Source organism: Chiloscyllium plagiosum, unplaced genomic scaffold (assembly GCF_037043375.1).
Source record: "Chiloscyllium plagiosum isolate Xiang-an unplaced genomic scaffold, Cpla_swu_hap1 HiC_scaffold_2, whole genome shotgun sequence".
NCBI classification, from domain to species: domain Eukaryota; kingdom Metazoa; phylum Chordata; class Chondrichthyes; order Orectolobiformes; family Hemiscylliidae; genus Chiloscyllium; species Chiloscyllium plagiosum.
In genome coordinates, this window is record NW_028270140.1 from 78,323,568 (window position 1) to 78,338,505 (window position 14,938).

Consider the following 14,938-nt stretch of genomic DNA (forward strand, 5'->3'; position numbering starts at 1 on the left):
CCTTCTCCCAATGTCTATCCTTCACAGGATGAAATTCTTCCTGGAAACTAAATTTTGTCTTATGCACCAATGCATATTCATCTGCCATCTCTGCCATTCTTCTCACTTCTTGAACATTCTGTTCATCCACATGCATTCTTATCATCTCTGGAAGTGAGTTTTTAAATTCCTCCAGCAGAATAATCTCTCATAGAGCCTCAAAGATCTTTTCTATTTTTAAAGTCCACACCCATCTATCAAAATTACAATGTTTAATTCTTTAGAACTCAACATAAGTCTGATCTAATTCCTCCTTTGTTTCTGAACTGTTGTCTATATTCTTCTGTTAACAATTCATAAGCACTTAAAATAGCCTGTTTAACCTTTGCATAGTATCTTGACCCCTCATATGACAGTGCTGCAAATACCTCACTAGCTCTGCCTACCAGCTTAGTCTGAACTAAGAATTACCCACAAGTTCTCTGACCACTCCATCTGCCTAGCCAATTTTTCAAATGAAATAAAGAAAGCTTCACATCTTTCTCATCAAAATGTGGCAATATTTTAACATATTTGTATACATCACTACCTTCTGTCTTGATCTACATCCTGTTAACTTGACTTTGCTGACTAAGTCGCAAGTTCTGAAGTTCAAATTCTGTGTGGGTGTGTGGACTCTGTCTCTCTCTCTCTCTCTGTCTCTCTCTCTATCTATCTCTCTCTGTATCTATCTTTCTCTCTCTGTATCACTCTCTGTCTTTATCTCTCTCTGTATCTATCTCTCTCTCTGTATCTATCTCTCTCTCTGTATCTATCGCTCTCTCTGTATCTATCGCTCTCTCTGTATTCTCTCTCTGTATCTCTCTCTGTATCTATCTCTCTCTCTGTATCTCTCTCTCTGTATCTCTCTCTCTCACTTTGTATCTCTCTCTCTCACTTTGTATCTCTCTCTCTCACTTTGTATCTCTCTCTCACTCTGTATCTATCTCTCTCTCTGTATCTATCTCTCTCTGTATCTATCTCTCTCTGTATCTATCTCTCTCTCTCTGTATCTATCAATCTCTCTCTCTGTGTATCTCTCTCTGTGTATCTCTCTCTGTGTATCTATCTCTCTCTCTGTATCTATCGCTCTCTCTCTGTATCTATCTCTGTATCTATCTCTCTCTCTCTCTCTGTATCTCTCTCTCTCACTCTGTATCTCTCTCTCTCTCTGTATCTACCTCTCTCTGTATCTATCTATCTATCTCTCTCTCTCTGTATCTATCTCTCTCTGTATCTATCTCTGTCTCTGTATCTATCAATCTCTCTCTCTCTGTATCTCTCTCTCTATCTTTCTCTCTCTGTGTGTATCTATCTCTCTCTCTGTATCTCTCTCTCTATCTTTCTCTCTCTCTGTGTATCTCTCTCTCTCTGTCTATCTGTCTCTCTGTATCTATATCTCTCTCTCTGTATCTATCGCTCCCTCTCTGTATCTCTCTCTCTCTGTATATCTCTCTCTCTGTATCTATCTCTCCCTCTCTCTCTGTATCTCTCTCTCTCTGTATATCTCTCTCTCTGTATCTATCTCTCCCTCTCTCTCTGTATCTATGTCTCTCTCTCTCTGTATCTCTCTCTCTCTGTATCTATGTCTCTCTCTCTCTATCACTCTCTCTCTTTATCTATCTCTCACTGTGTATGTATTTCTCTCTCTCTGTATCTCTCTCTCACTGTGTATGTATTTCTCTCTCTCTGTATCTCTCTCTCTGTATCTATCTATCTCTCTCTCTGTATCTCTCTATCTATCTCCCTGTATCTCTCTATCTATCTCTCTGTATCTCTCTACCTATCTCTCTCTCTGTATCTCTCTCTGTCTCTCTCTCTGTATCCATCTCTCTCTGTATCTCTCTATCTATCTCTCTGTATCTCTCTATCTATCTCTCTGTATCTCTCTGTATCTCTCTATCTATCTCTCTGTATCTCTCTACCTATCTCTCTCTCTGTATCTCTCTCTATCTCTCTCTCTGTGTATCCATCTCTCTCTCTGTGTATCTCTCTCTGTATCTCTCTCTCTCTGGCTCTCTCTATCTCTTTGTATCTCTCTCTCTATCTGTCTGTCTGTCTCTCTCTCTCTGTCTCTCTCTCTCTGTATCTATCTCTCTCTCTCTGTATCTATTTCTCTCTCTGTATCAATCTCGCTCTCTCTCTCTGTATCTCTCTCTCTGTATCTCTCTCTCTCTGTATCTCTATTTCTGTATCTATCGCTCTCTCTCTGTATCTATCTCTCTCTCTGTATCTATTTCTCTCTCTGAATATCTATCTCTCTGTATCTGTATCTCTCTTTCTCTCTCTGTATCTCTCTCTCTCTGTATCTATCTCTCTCTCTCTTTCTCTCTCTGTATCCCTCCCTCTGTATCTATTTCTCTCTCTCTCTGTATCTATCTCGCTCACTGTGTATCTATCTCTCTCTGTATCTCTCTCTCTGCATCTCTATCTCTCTGTATCTCTCTCTCTCTGTATCTCTGTCTCTGTCTCTGTATCTCTCTCTCTCTGTATCTCTCTCTGTATCTATCTCTGTATCTATCTCTCTCTCTGTGTATCGATCTTTCTCTCTCTGTGTATCTATCTGTCTCTCTCTGTATCTATCTATCGCTCTCTCTCTGTATCTATCTCTCCCTCTCTCTCTGTATCTATCTCTCCCTCTCTCTCTGTATCTATCTATCTCTCTCTCTGTATCTATCTATCTATCTCTCTCTCTGTATCTATCTATCTCTCTCTCTGTATCTATCTATCTATCTCTCTCTCTGTATCTATCTATATCTCTCTGTATCTATCTCTCTCTGTATCTATCTCTCTCTGTATCTATCTATCTCTCTCTTTGTATGTATGTATCTATCTATCTATCTCTCTCTCTATCTATCTCTCTCTGTATCTCTCTCTCTGTATCTCTCTCTGTACCTCTCTCTATCTATCTCTCTCTCTGTATCTCTCTCTCTATCTATCTATATCTCTGTATTTATCTCGCTCTCTCTGTATCTATATCTCTCTCTCTGTATCTATCTCTCTCTCTCTGTATCTATCGCTCTCTCTTTCTGTATCTATCTCTTTCTGTATCTCTCTCTCTGTGAATCTATCTCTCTCTCTCTGTGTCTCTGTCTCTCTCTCTCTGTGTGGTCTCTCTTTGTATCTATCGCTCTCCCTTTGCTCAACTAAGAACCTTCTCTCTCATTCCTTATCTTCTCTCTCTTTCGCTTCTCTCTCTCTCTCTGTATCTATCTCTTTCTCTCTCTCTCTCTCTCTTTCTCTTTCTCTTCTCTCATGGCTCTTCTTTCCCTTTCTTTATCTTCTTACTCCATTTGCCTCAACTGAAATTTAAGTTTATTTAACTCTACTGCACTTATCTGTTTTTCTGATACATCTAAATGTTTGACTAACTCCATTACAATTTCAGCTTTCCTTTTGCCTATGGTGAGATCCAATTCTAACCTAGCTACTAATTCTAAAAGTATGGCCTTTCGCTGTCATTCCAACCTTTCTTGGCAATCTTGGGAATCATCTTCAAACCCCAGAACCTCTTTAGCAATCTTAAGAGCTATTTCTCACACTTTTAATTTAACCAACCACAAGTAACCAAAATTAAACAACTTATCTCACCCACGTTTTATTTAAAGATCTAGGACACTAATCAGCAAGTTTTAAATCTGCTGGGATCTTTCATACTCCAAATCTGTTCAAATCTGTCCACACCTCAGACTGGATTCTGTCCAAACCACAGATCCGAGCCCCCAAACTGTTGCAACATTGAGGTGAGCCCTTATGTTAATTAAACTAAACACCCAGAAATGCTCACCTCTCCTGGTAGAACTCCTAAATTCCACTACTTAAAGAAAATAATATTAATTTGTTCTTTAACTCTGAAAGTGTTGTCAAAACAGCAACCACCTCAGGTATTCATTTCACAGCCAAATCTTACGTATTTTCAATTTTCCAGTACACTCTTGAGATTGCTAGCTACTCATATGACAAGTGCTTATAAGCTCTCAGTGCAGAACAGCATTTACTCTCTCTTAAAGGTACAGTAAACACCTTCAACTTCATAACAGTATATATTTGGCTTCTTGCACATGCAAATGAACCACACTGTTGGGCCGAATGACAATCTTAAATTGATTTCCTGTGTAATTCTTAGATTCTGGGATTACTTAGTAGAATTTGTTCAATGGCAGAATCACATCTAATGTTGGACACTATGTTCTCTGTTTTACAATGATGGGATGGTTGCCCACAACCAGCCTGCCGTCTGCTGTGAACTGTTATTTGATATGGTCTGACAGTCATTAGTGCATATTGCCTCCATACCTCACATCCTATTAGTCGTAAAACTCAAAAACCACATTTCTCATTTGTGTGGTAAACAGAACATGCTTTTGGCTTGAATGTCATTATCCTGTAAATGGAGAATATCACTCATGCATTTACTGCAACGTAGGAGCATGAAATGGCAAGCTTCAAATGTTTCTCAAATGTTTGAGGCCACTTTTCCTTCCAGCGATTTGACTTCATATAACATATTAGCAACAGCTACATTAATGTACTCAGAGCTGACTCTGCTTTTGAGAAACAGAATACATACACAAGAACATCCACTAAATTGAGATGGGAAGGCTCAGCCTGCTGAGATAAAAAAAATCAAAGTAATACATTGCGATGAATGTGTACCTTTTTTATTTGCGAGCAGGAAGCAGATACCTGTCTCAGTCAAGTCCACAACTGAGTGAACACAACAGAATGACAAGTGATCCCTCCGGTTTCCCCTGAAGTCACTCATCTTACTATTGTATGAAATGTTTGTATAATACAGAACTGTCACACCCATGTACTCAATAACATTTCAGTTCACTATTACTGAGACTGCTGTTGGGGTTAGAGTTCATGGCTGAATTAAGTGATGTAGTATTATAAAGTATGATAAGTTAATAGAAAGTGATGGGTAACCTGGATACAATGACATCTCCCACAGATCTGTACAAGTGCAATGTATTCAAGGATGGTTCTAGAAAAAAAAAACAATGTAGAGAACGAAAGATATGCATTTTGCATATTATGTTAAAAATCCACCTTTCTGTTTAACACAGTTACTCTATCTTTAAAACCAGTAATTTATTTCTATTTTCCACCAGCTTCATTTCATTTACAATGAAGTTCCAGAAGCACAGCAACTCATTGACAACCTTTTGAATGACAGTCTTCGAAAGACAATAGAAGCCAAGGAATCTTTGGACAAAGTACAACAAGATATGAAAAATGCTGAAAGGGTAACTGATGGAAAATCCACAGATTTTACTAGGTACAACATATTTTAACAAAATAAGTACTTCAGATGAAATCTAGTTCATTCTATCTACCTTGTAAGTTATACCATCGCTCAGGGAGTTTCTGCTCATTTTACCCTTTTCATTTTCACATTGCACAGGGGATGACAGTTAGACATTGGCCTGGATGTTCACCAAGTCTGGGATTCCTTCCAGGATTCCCAATTTTATGTCTGTTCCGTTCACAAAATGCATGTTGACTCTTGTCTGATCTCCTTCAACTTAGCCAGATGCTCTGCCATAATATCTCTAATATAATTTCTTACGTTTTCACTCTGACCTAAGTTAAGTAACTCACCTATAGAAGCCGAAAGGACTGTGGATGCTGTAAGTCAGAAACAAAAACAGAACTTGCTGGAAAAGCTCAGCAGGTCTGGCAGCATTTGTGAAGAGTAATCAGCGTTAACGTTTCATGTCTGGTGACCATTCCTCAGCCCCTTGCTGAATCAAAGGAGTTTTGGAAATTTGAAATTAATGCATCAATTATCTCACTATCCACTTTTTAAGAAGATCTCCAAGAACCACACTGCAAGTCTTTTTATTCATGAGAATGATTTTCCTGAGTTTCTCCCTCACTTACCATTATAGCTTATGCCAACTACCAACTTAATTAATCTTCATTTCCTTATTTTCTATTATTAAGACTCCACTTTCTAGACTGTCAGTGTTCTCTTTGCTATCTCTTTTCTTTAGTAACATGTTAAATGTAATATTTCTCACTAGCTTTTCCCCATGCACTTAAATTCTATGATCATATTCGGTTGATGTCAATGATTCAGAGCTAATTGACATATTTTGCAGGGATCAGATTCCAGAGGAATTCCTGAGTTTGGAAGAAGTCCAAGTTGATCTTTGGGAAGCAGAAATTCTGCTGGAAGTATTAAGTACAATCAGGTCTGGATGTATTAATGATCAACTGAACTTTATTATCGCAGGTAGGATACTTACATTTGAATGAATAGAATTATTTAACAAGATTACCTATTGTACTATTAATTTTAAATCCCTCTGAAATAATTACTTTAAAACTGTTGAACTTCCTTTAGATTTTTTTCTACACTTAGAGTCATAGAGATGTATGGCACAGAAACAGACCATTTGGTCCAAATCATTTATGCCTCCTATTGTTTCTTTTGTGTTCTTTCAAAACTAGAGGTACAGCTCTGTTATTTCATCCACCCAGACAGATTCCACTGTCCCTTTATGACAGCATCCAACTTTTCCTTTCTGATTTCCCTGCAATAGCCTCCATTACGTCTGCCAAAGAAACTATTCCTAAATTTACTGGATCGATGCATCCTAGCATTCTTATCTGTGATAAAGCCTTCTATGAATCTGTTCTCTCCAAAAGTGACTCAAAGATACAACATTGACCAAGCTGATTTGAATTCTGAAGATTAGAAATAGACTGAAACTGAGAGGGAGTGAACTAACCTGAAGAAGTAACCTGCATGACTTCATGCTCACTAATCGATGATGTAGATAGATCTGTCGTGATGTTACTGGGAAGGAGTGACCACTAGATAGTCTGAACTCTGTAATGAGTTCACCCCTGGCAGCAGCAAATTTGTTTCCTAGGAGTGTCAGCAGACCATGTAGCCTTTTGGAAATGCTCCACCATTCAAAACGAGCATGATTGATCAATGCCATTTACCCACCCCATCCCCATAACCCCATTTTCCATTGATAATCAGAAATCTGTCAATCTCTACCTTAAACATACTCAAAGACTGAGCTTCTATCAGCCCCTGTGATAGAGAATTTGAAAGGTTCACAACCCTCTGAGAGTGCAAATTCTTCTCATATCGGAAATCAATGGTCTTCCTTTATTTTTAAATTGCCCCCCTGGTTCCAGACTTACCAAGCAAGTGAACCATCTTACATATATCCAACCCATCTATCCCTTTAAGTAGTTTGTATGTTTCAACAAGATCACTTCTGAAGGGAAGGGACAGGAAGTTTGGTAGGGATGTGAGGGCATGTATTTTCACACAGAGGATGGTGGGGAATCTGAAACTCGCTGCCCAGAATGGTATTAGAGGCAGGAACCCCCATAACATTTAAGAATTATTTAAATGTGCACTTACATTGTCAAGGTATTCAAGGCTATTGGCCAAGTTCTGGAAAATGAGATTAGAATAAATAGGTGGCTGCTTTTGACTGGTTCAAACTAGATGAGCTGGTATCAGGCCATATTCAGTGCCTCTATGACTATGACTCATTCTTTCACGATAATCTGTAGCTCCTGACATCAATCCTTTCACTAAGTCTTCCTGTCTACCCTCTCTATGCCCCTCATAATTGTATACATCTCTGTCACAGTTCCTTCAGTCTCCTCTGCTCCAAGGAAATCAACCCCAGTCTGTCCAAACTCTCTTCATAACTAAAACTCTCCAGTCCAGGAAACATTCTGGTTAATCTCCTCTGCACCGTCTCCAGCTGAATCACATCCTTCCTATCATGTGGATTCCAGTACTGTACACAATGCTCTCTAGCCTTTGTCTAACCAATTCTTTTTATGCAGCTCCAGGGTAACCTCCCTGCTCTTATAATCTATGCCTTAGCCGATAAAGACAAATATCCCATATGCCTACTTAGCCATTTTACCTACCTGTCCTGCCCCATTAAGGAACCAATGAAAATGCATGTCAATGATCCTCTGATCATCAAAATGTGTTCACTTGCTTTGTTTATCTTGCCCAATGGTCTTCTTGAACAAGAGATAATCTAACCATCTCCCTATCACTGAATACCTCACTGCAATATCCTAGGAGCTGCCTTTGACCAAAAATGAAATGTCAGTAGCCATAGAGGTATTCTGGTTACAAGAGCAAGGCAAATGCATGGAATTCTGTAGTGAGTAGCTTACTCCTTACTTCCCAAAGTTAGTCCACTATTTGCAAGGCTCATTTCAGGAAAGTGATGGATTACACTGTATTGTCTGGATGAGTGTACCTCCAATAGCACTGAAAAAGCTGAGGGTCAACCTCGCCTCCTTGATCAGCAACTTACTTGCACCATCTTCAAATTCATTCCCACAACACCAGTTCACAGTGGCCATGTACCACATATAAGGTGCACTGCAGCAATTTTCTAAGCCTCACTCAATAGTACCTTCCAAACCCCAAACCTCTACTACCTCTCAGGTCAAGGGAAGCAGATTCACTGGAACACTGCCACTTCCAGGTTCCCCTCAGAGTCCTACACCATCCAGACTTGGAACGATATCACTATTTCTTAACTATCTCAAGGCCAAAAGCCTGGAGCTCCCTTCTGAACCATACACTGAATGTACCTATCCCAAACAGACTGCAGAATTTCAAGTTAACAGTTCACCAATACCTTCTTAAGAGTCAGTCAATTTAGGCAATAAATGCTGGCCTAGCCAGTGAACTCAATATGAATGAAATTGTTTGCTTAGCACAGGCAGTGTTGGAGATGAGAAACTGGCAGCAGGGCACATGAGCAGATGGTACTTCCATCTTATACCATAGTCTCTTTTTCCATTCACCTTATGATCACATAGAATCCACAGTGGGATTATCTTTCACTTCAAGCAGTCTGGCATTCCCATGTCCTCAAGCTGTGAGCTGTCCTTTTGTAAATGATGCTCACAGAGGCAATTTCTTACTTGACCTCCTCCAGAAATATCTTTGATGCCCCATAACTCTTACATCTAGCTTCATTAGCTTGAACTCAGCCCAAAGCCAAGCTAATGACTTGAACAGGAAAATATAGCTCATTGTGTTGGCTAACAGTGAATAATGAGACCTGACATTTTAAAACAAAAGCTAAGCTTTGGAATGGTAAGAATGCAGAACAAACATGTGTTGAATATAACGTACAATATCTATTGGCTTTTAGTTGCCTTTCTTTTGCTCTGTGCCTAACATGCATATTTTTCTGGCAGAAACTCTAATCAGGCTTTCAATGCAGAGAAAAAGCATGTTTTCTTTGCTTGAATTCATTTAAAATGGTGGTTTTTGCTTTCAGCTTGGATAATTCATGCTGAAGTGTTACTTCTATTTTTTCATTCAACTCAATAGAAGCCCTCCATCTTTATTAATTACATTAAGTAATGTTCATAAGTTACAGCAATTTCAATAATTCTTTTTTAAATGATATGTTTAAAAGGTTCTCAAAAAATACAAGAGCCAAAGTTCGGGCTTGATCTGGGTCGAGAGAAAATTAAACATCCGTTTGCTGCTGATATCAACATTAGTCATGGACAGGTGAGTAAAAAATACACTATTGCTTAAAGAAAGCAGCATTTTATTAGAAAAGTGATTTTTGTTTGTGTCGATTCTTGTGAAATTGGTTAGGTTTGAAAATGGAACATTTCAACTTACCTCAGTGCCAAGTACCCCTCATAAACAAAATATTTAAGTACAGCCTAAGTTTCACTTCATCACTTCATCTTAGAGTCATAGAATCAGAGAGTCATACAGCACAGAAACAGACCCTTCAGTCCAACTAATCCATGCCAAACATAATCCCAAACTAAACTAATCCCACCTCCCTGCACTTGGTCAAATCCCTCCAAACATTATTTGTTCATGTACTTATCGAAACATCTTTTCAACATTGTAACTGTACCTCTGCATTCATCACTTCCTCTGTCAGCTCATTCCACGCCCGAACCACTCTCTACATAAAAAATTGCACCTTTTTAAAATCTTTTTCTCTCTTTAAAAATATGCCCTCTAGTCTTGAAATCTCCCACGTTAGGGAAAAGATACCTGCCATCCACCTTATCATGATTTTATAAACCTCTATAAGGTCACTTCTCTATCTCCTACACTCCAGTAAAAAAAATGTCGCAGCTATCCAGCGTCTCCCCATAATTCAAAGCGTCCATTCCCAGCAACATCCTGATAAATCTCTTCTGAGCCCTCTCCATCTTAATAATATCCTTCCTATGATAGGATAATCAGAACTGGGCAGAATACTCCAGGAGATGCCTCACCAACATCTTGTACAACCTCAACATACCGTTTCAATTCGTATACTGAAAGATTTGAGCAATAAAGGCAAGCTTGCTAAATGCTGCCTTAACCACCCTGAGTTTATGTGACACAAACATCAAAGAATTATGCACCTGAGCCCCTCGATCTGTGTTCCACAGCACTACCCAAGGTCCTATGTTTAATTGTCTAATGTGTGTATGCAACTACAGAAGTGTACTGCATTCCTCAAATCAGAGCTTACTACCAGCTATATCATCTGAAAGTTGACTCACCAATTATTTTTGTAACCAGTCCAAGGGTGTTTCCAATTTGTGTATATTCCTCCTAACACATGCACAAAGCTTATATCTTTATTTCTACAATTCACAAGCACTGACTTATTGGCTTCAGATAGACCTTTTTTAGTTCATTGACACAGCATTCGTATTTCACAAGAAATAACGAAAGTTGGAAGATGACTTGAATGCGAAATCTGAGGACCAACTTGAAAGCAAGACTCCAACCTCCAAACGTCTCTCCAGTCATTCACTCAGGCATAAGATTGGATGATGATACTACATTCTGGCTACAGTTACACAAACATTAAAGCATTGCTGTAATATAGTTCATGTGGATGCTACAGCTATATCATAGAGGTCATATTAAGAGGAGAGTTGCTCCCTTTGCGATGCAGAGTGATCCCAACAGAGTGAGTTCTATTCCCACTCTGGCTGAAGTTACCTTGAAGGACTCTCCTTCTCATCCTTTCCTATCAACTGACCCTCAGAATAAACCACCATCAGTCATCTCTCTCTAATGAGAGAACATCCCTGTGGTCTGGTAAGACTTTGGTGACTTTTATCAGGAAGGCGCAATTGGCCAATGGACTGAGGTGTGGCACTTGGAGTTTAATTTAGATGAATGTGAGGACTTATACACTTACTGGCAAAGTCCTGAGGAGTGTTGCTGAAAAAAAGAGACCTTGAAGTGCAGGTTCATAGTTCCTTAAAAGTGGAGTCGCAGGTAGATAGGATAGTGAAGAAAGCATTTGGTATGCTTTCCTTTATTGATCAGTGCTTGAGTATAGGAATTAGGAGGTCATGTTGCAGCTATATAGGACATTGGTTAGACCACGTTTGGAGTATTATTGTGTTCAGTTCTGGTCTTCCTCATATCGGAAGGATGTTGTGAAACTTGAAAGGGTTCATAAAAGGTTTACAAGGATATTGCCAGGGTTGGAGGATTTGAGCTATAGGGAGAGGTTGAATAGGCTGGAGCTGTTTTCCCTGGAGCATGGAGGGATGAGGGGTATAAGGTAAATAGACAAGGTCTTTTCCCTGGGGTAGGGGAGTCCAGAACTAAAATGCATAGGTTTAGGGTGAGAGGGGAAAAATTTAAAAGGGACCTAAGGGGCAACCTTTTCACGCAGAGGGTGGTACGTGTATGGAATAAGCTGCCAGAGGAAGGTGGCTGGATGGGTATATGAATAGGAAGGGTTTAGAGGGATATGGGCCAAGTGCTGGATAAATGGGACTAGATTTTGTTATGATATCTGGTTGGCATGGACAAGTTGGACCAAAGGGTCTGTTTCCATGCTGTACATCTCTGACTCTATGACTCTAAATAGAACATTTAAAGCAAAGAAAGTTTAGGGCATTGGAAAACAAAAATTAGATCATGGAATATCTTCATAGTAGTACTAAACTACTTATACTGAACATGGAAATGAATGTGTCAACTTGTGTTCCATTGCTCAAAAACTTATTGTTGCCTGACACAGAAACAATATATATATATTTTGAATGCTACTATGTAAGTGCTTAATGTAATAGGAACCAGCAGTTCAATTGAATAAAGTTCATAATTCAAAATGTTTTGATAATTAAAATTCAATTTTGCTTTATTTCACTGGTTGCAATTCACTGTCTTGTCTCTCCTGGCTATTCACTTATGTCCTCATCAAAGTAAGCAAAATAACTCTTGGCAAAACTCTGACCACAGTAACATTTTCTACTATATTTTCTAATTTTTGAGGGATCGATCTATGTTTGAAACATAGATTATTGAAGCAGAGAAAGGGGTCATGTGGTGAATCAACACCCAAAAGTGAAACATAATTACAATAAATCAAGAGTAATTTAGCAGAGGAAAGGTAAATGTCAGTAGCTGAGAAAGAATCTGGCCTAGCTGAATTGGAGTTGACGGGCAAAATGGTGTCTGAATAATGTGGGCATGCACAAAGTATATTCCCAAGAAGTGGAAATGGATGGAAAACAAATATAGAACTCTGCATGCGCGAACAGATTCGAAATGAAGATGAAGAAGAAAACTTGTGTCAGGGGAGCAATACAACCAAGAACAGGCTGAGTATAGAAGAATCCAGTAGGAAATGAAAATGGAAATGAGAAAAACAAAGATAAAAAATGAGAAAAGACTGGCTACTAAAATAAAAGGGAGTCCCATAGATTTTCTATCGGAACATAAATAATAAAAAATTAACACCATTTCTTTCCTTTTCTCTAACTGAACTTAAGAGGTTGAAAGATAACTTGGATGGAAGGACATTAGGGGAACAAAATTCAACATCAGCAGGATGGATGAGCAGTGCTAATAAGCTGCAGACTCTACAAGATGAGGTTGGTAAGCATTCTCTCACTTGAGCTTAATGATGATATCTGTACTTTAACCTTTGATGCATAACAGAATTCTCAATGCATATTTTTCAGTGATGTTTTATGAAAGCACTCATAATACAACAGAGATTGAGCAGATTGCAATGTGTTGACAATTTTATATCATTCAGTCAATGTTAGAAGTGGGACTGAATCTAAATAATCTTTTAAATTGACTAACTGTGACTTAATCCATGGGTTAGAATGCAGAGTTTCCTTCCAGTTGCACCACATTTCCAACAAGTACTTTTAATGCCCAATGTACAATATTAAAAGCAGAATTGTCTAATGGACACATACTTCTGGTGCATAATTGCTAAAGTAGTACAGGGTGTAAAGTTCCTTTTCACATTTAAATGCTTTGGTTAGTAATTTTATGATGTAAGCCTAAGAAAGCCTAATGCCAGAGTATGAGTTTTCATTAATTTCTCATTTGGGACCAAATGATATCAGGACCTGAAAGGTTTGGCTGCTCAATGGAGCACCCAGATGCCCCACTTTGTGTTCTGCCCTTGAATATTTTCCAAAGTGCCAATGAAAGCAAATCCCCCAAACCTACTCACCCCAACTGGTGAAGCAATTATTTGCATTGTGGATTCATTGGAAGCTTTAATATGATAGTTCTTTTAATGTTCATGGAGATGACCTGTTGGTTTTTATACCAGTTGTGTGGAAGTGGAAACCATGCATTGGAGATGGGAAGTGTTTAAAAAGTAAGTGAAATGCTTTTGATTTTTTTACCATTCAACATTTAATGCTGTAACATGAATTGAATCTCTATTTTTTTAAGGTGGATCATGACAGTGCTGTGATTGAAAGATGTAACTAACTAACCCTTAAAAAAAATGTTTGCCAGATTGTTACTTATACAAACATACAGCTGTCAAATAAAATAATTAGCACTGCAAATGTGGGAAAGTCTTCTGATGAATTAAAATTGTTCAGAATAAAATGGTAGAATTTTAATGTGTGAAAATGTAGCCTGGAATAATAACAATGTCTAATTGTTTCAAATTCGCACTTTCTGTTTTTGTATTTGGCCTGAATATCTGTTGGTTCATTGGGGAGTTTTATGAGCTTTTTATCAGCTGCTGACTGTAATAATGTAGTGTGTTCATAATGTGTATAGTGGATGAGGATGTGGGGACTGTCTGAAGGGTAATTTAGGGTTTCAATTGGTCAGAAAGTTTAACTCTGAATAGAGGAGCTGCTGACTACATCAGAAAAATACAGCCAAGAGTGCTTTTGGAAATGAATGTGGCCCTATGAACCTATCACTTACTTCCATTCCTACTTCAGGGATGTAGGTCCATCACCAAATCACTTAGGGCCTGAATTGCCAAACAAAATTCCAGCAGTCTCTAGACAGAGATGGAGAAAGGTAGCAGGAACATGATGTGAGATTAGGTCCATCTCCCACAAGAAATTCTGGCTATAGGGTGACATGTTTCATACCACAATTTCAACATAATGAAGGCAATTTGTTTTATGAAGAGATTAAAAAGGGTATGTGAGCGGAAGTAAGTTATTTTAATGAATAACTTTAAATAAAAAAATGTAAACAGGAGAAATGTTTTTAGCATCACTAGTCTGCAAAGAGAGAAAGTTGACATTTTCATAGGAAAGTGGCCTTTCCTGTATCAATAACATGCAAATACTCGGCGTTAAATGTACAATCCAAGATCTGTCTCTTGGAGACATCTGTCGAAATTTCAGTTCTTGTGGAAGAAGTCAGACATCCAATGTTAGAGGTGTCCACTGCTTACTGACTTGCACATATGAGAAATGTTTTCACATTGAGGATACATTTCACTCTGCGCTAAATGGATTAAGTGCAAATCAAATCTAGTATCTCAAAACAGGGCATCTATGAGGAACTTTGGGCCTTTAGCAGCAGCAGAATTGGATTCAACTACAATCTGCAACCTGATGGTTTAGCATGACCACTGTTCTAAAACTGTCATTGTGCCGGGTGATCAACTTTAGTTCAATG

The 14,938-nt window shown here is 38.5% G+C and overlaps 1 protein-coding gene across 1 annotated transcript in view; it reads left to right on the forward strand.

Moving 5' to 3' along the window:
* The window catches only part of kifl (kinesin family-like), an 83,773-nt gene that overhangs the window by 47,490 nt on the left and 21,345 nt on the right, over positions 1-14,938 (forward strand). Inside the window, exons 13-16 of the mRNA XM_087993963.1 lie at positions 5,136-5,302; positions 6,129-6,262; positions 9,462-9,559; positions 12,808-12,909. Coding sequence (XP_087850089.1) covers positions 5,136-5,302; positions 6,129-6,262; positions 9,462-9,559; positions 12,808-12,909 — 501 coding nt within the window. The remainder of the gene's footprint in view (positions 1-5,135; positions 5,303-6,128; positions 6,263-9,461; positions 9,560-12,807; positions 12,910-14,938) is intronic.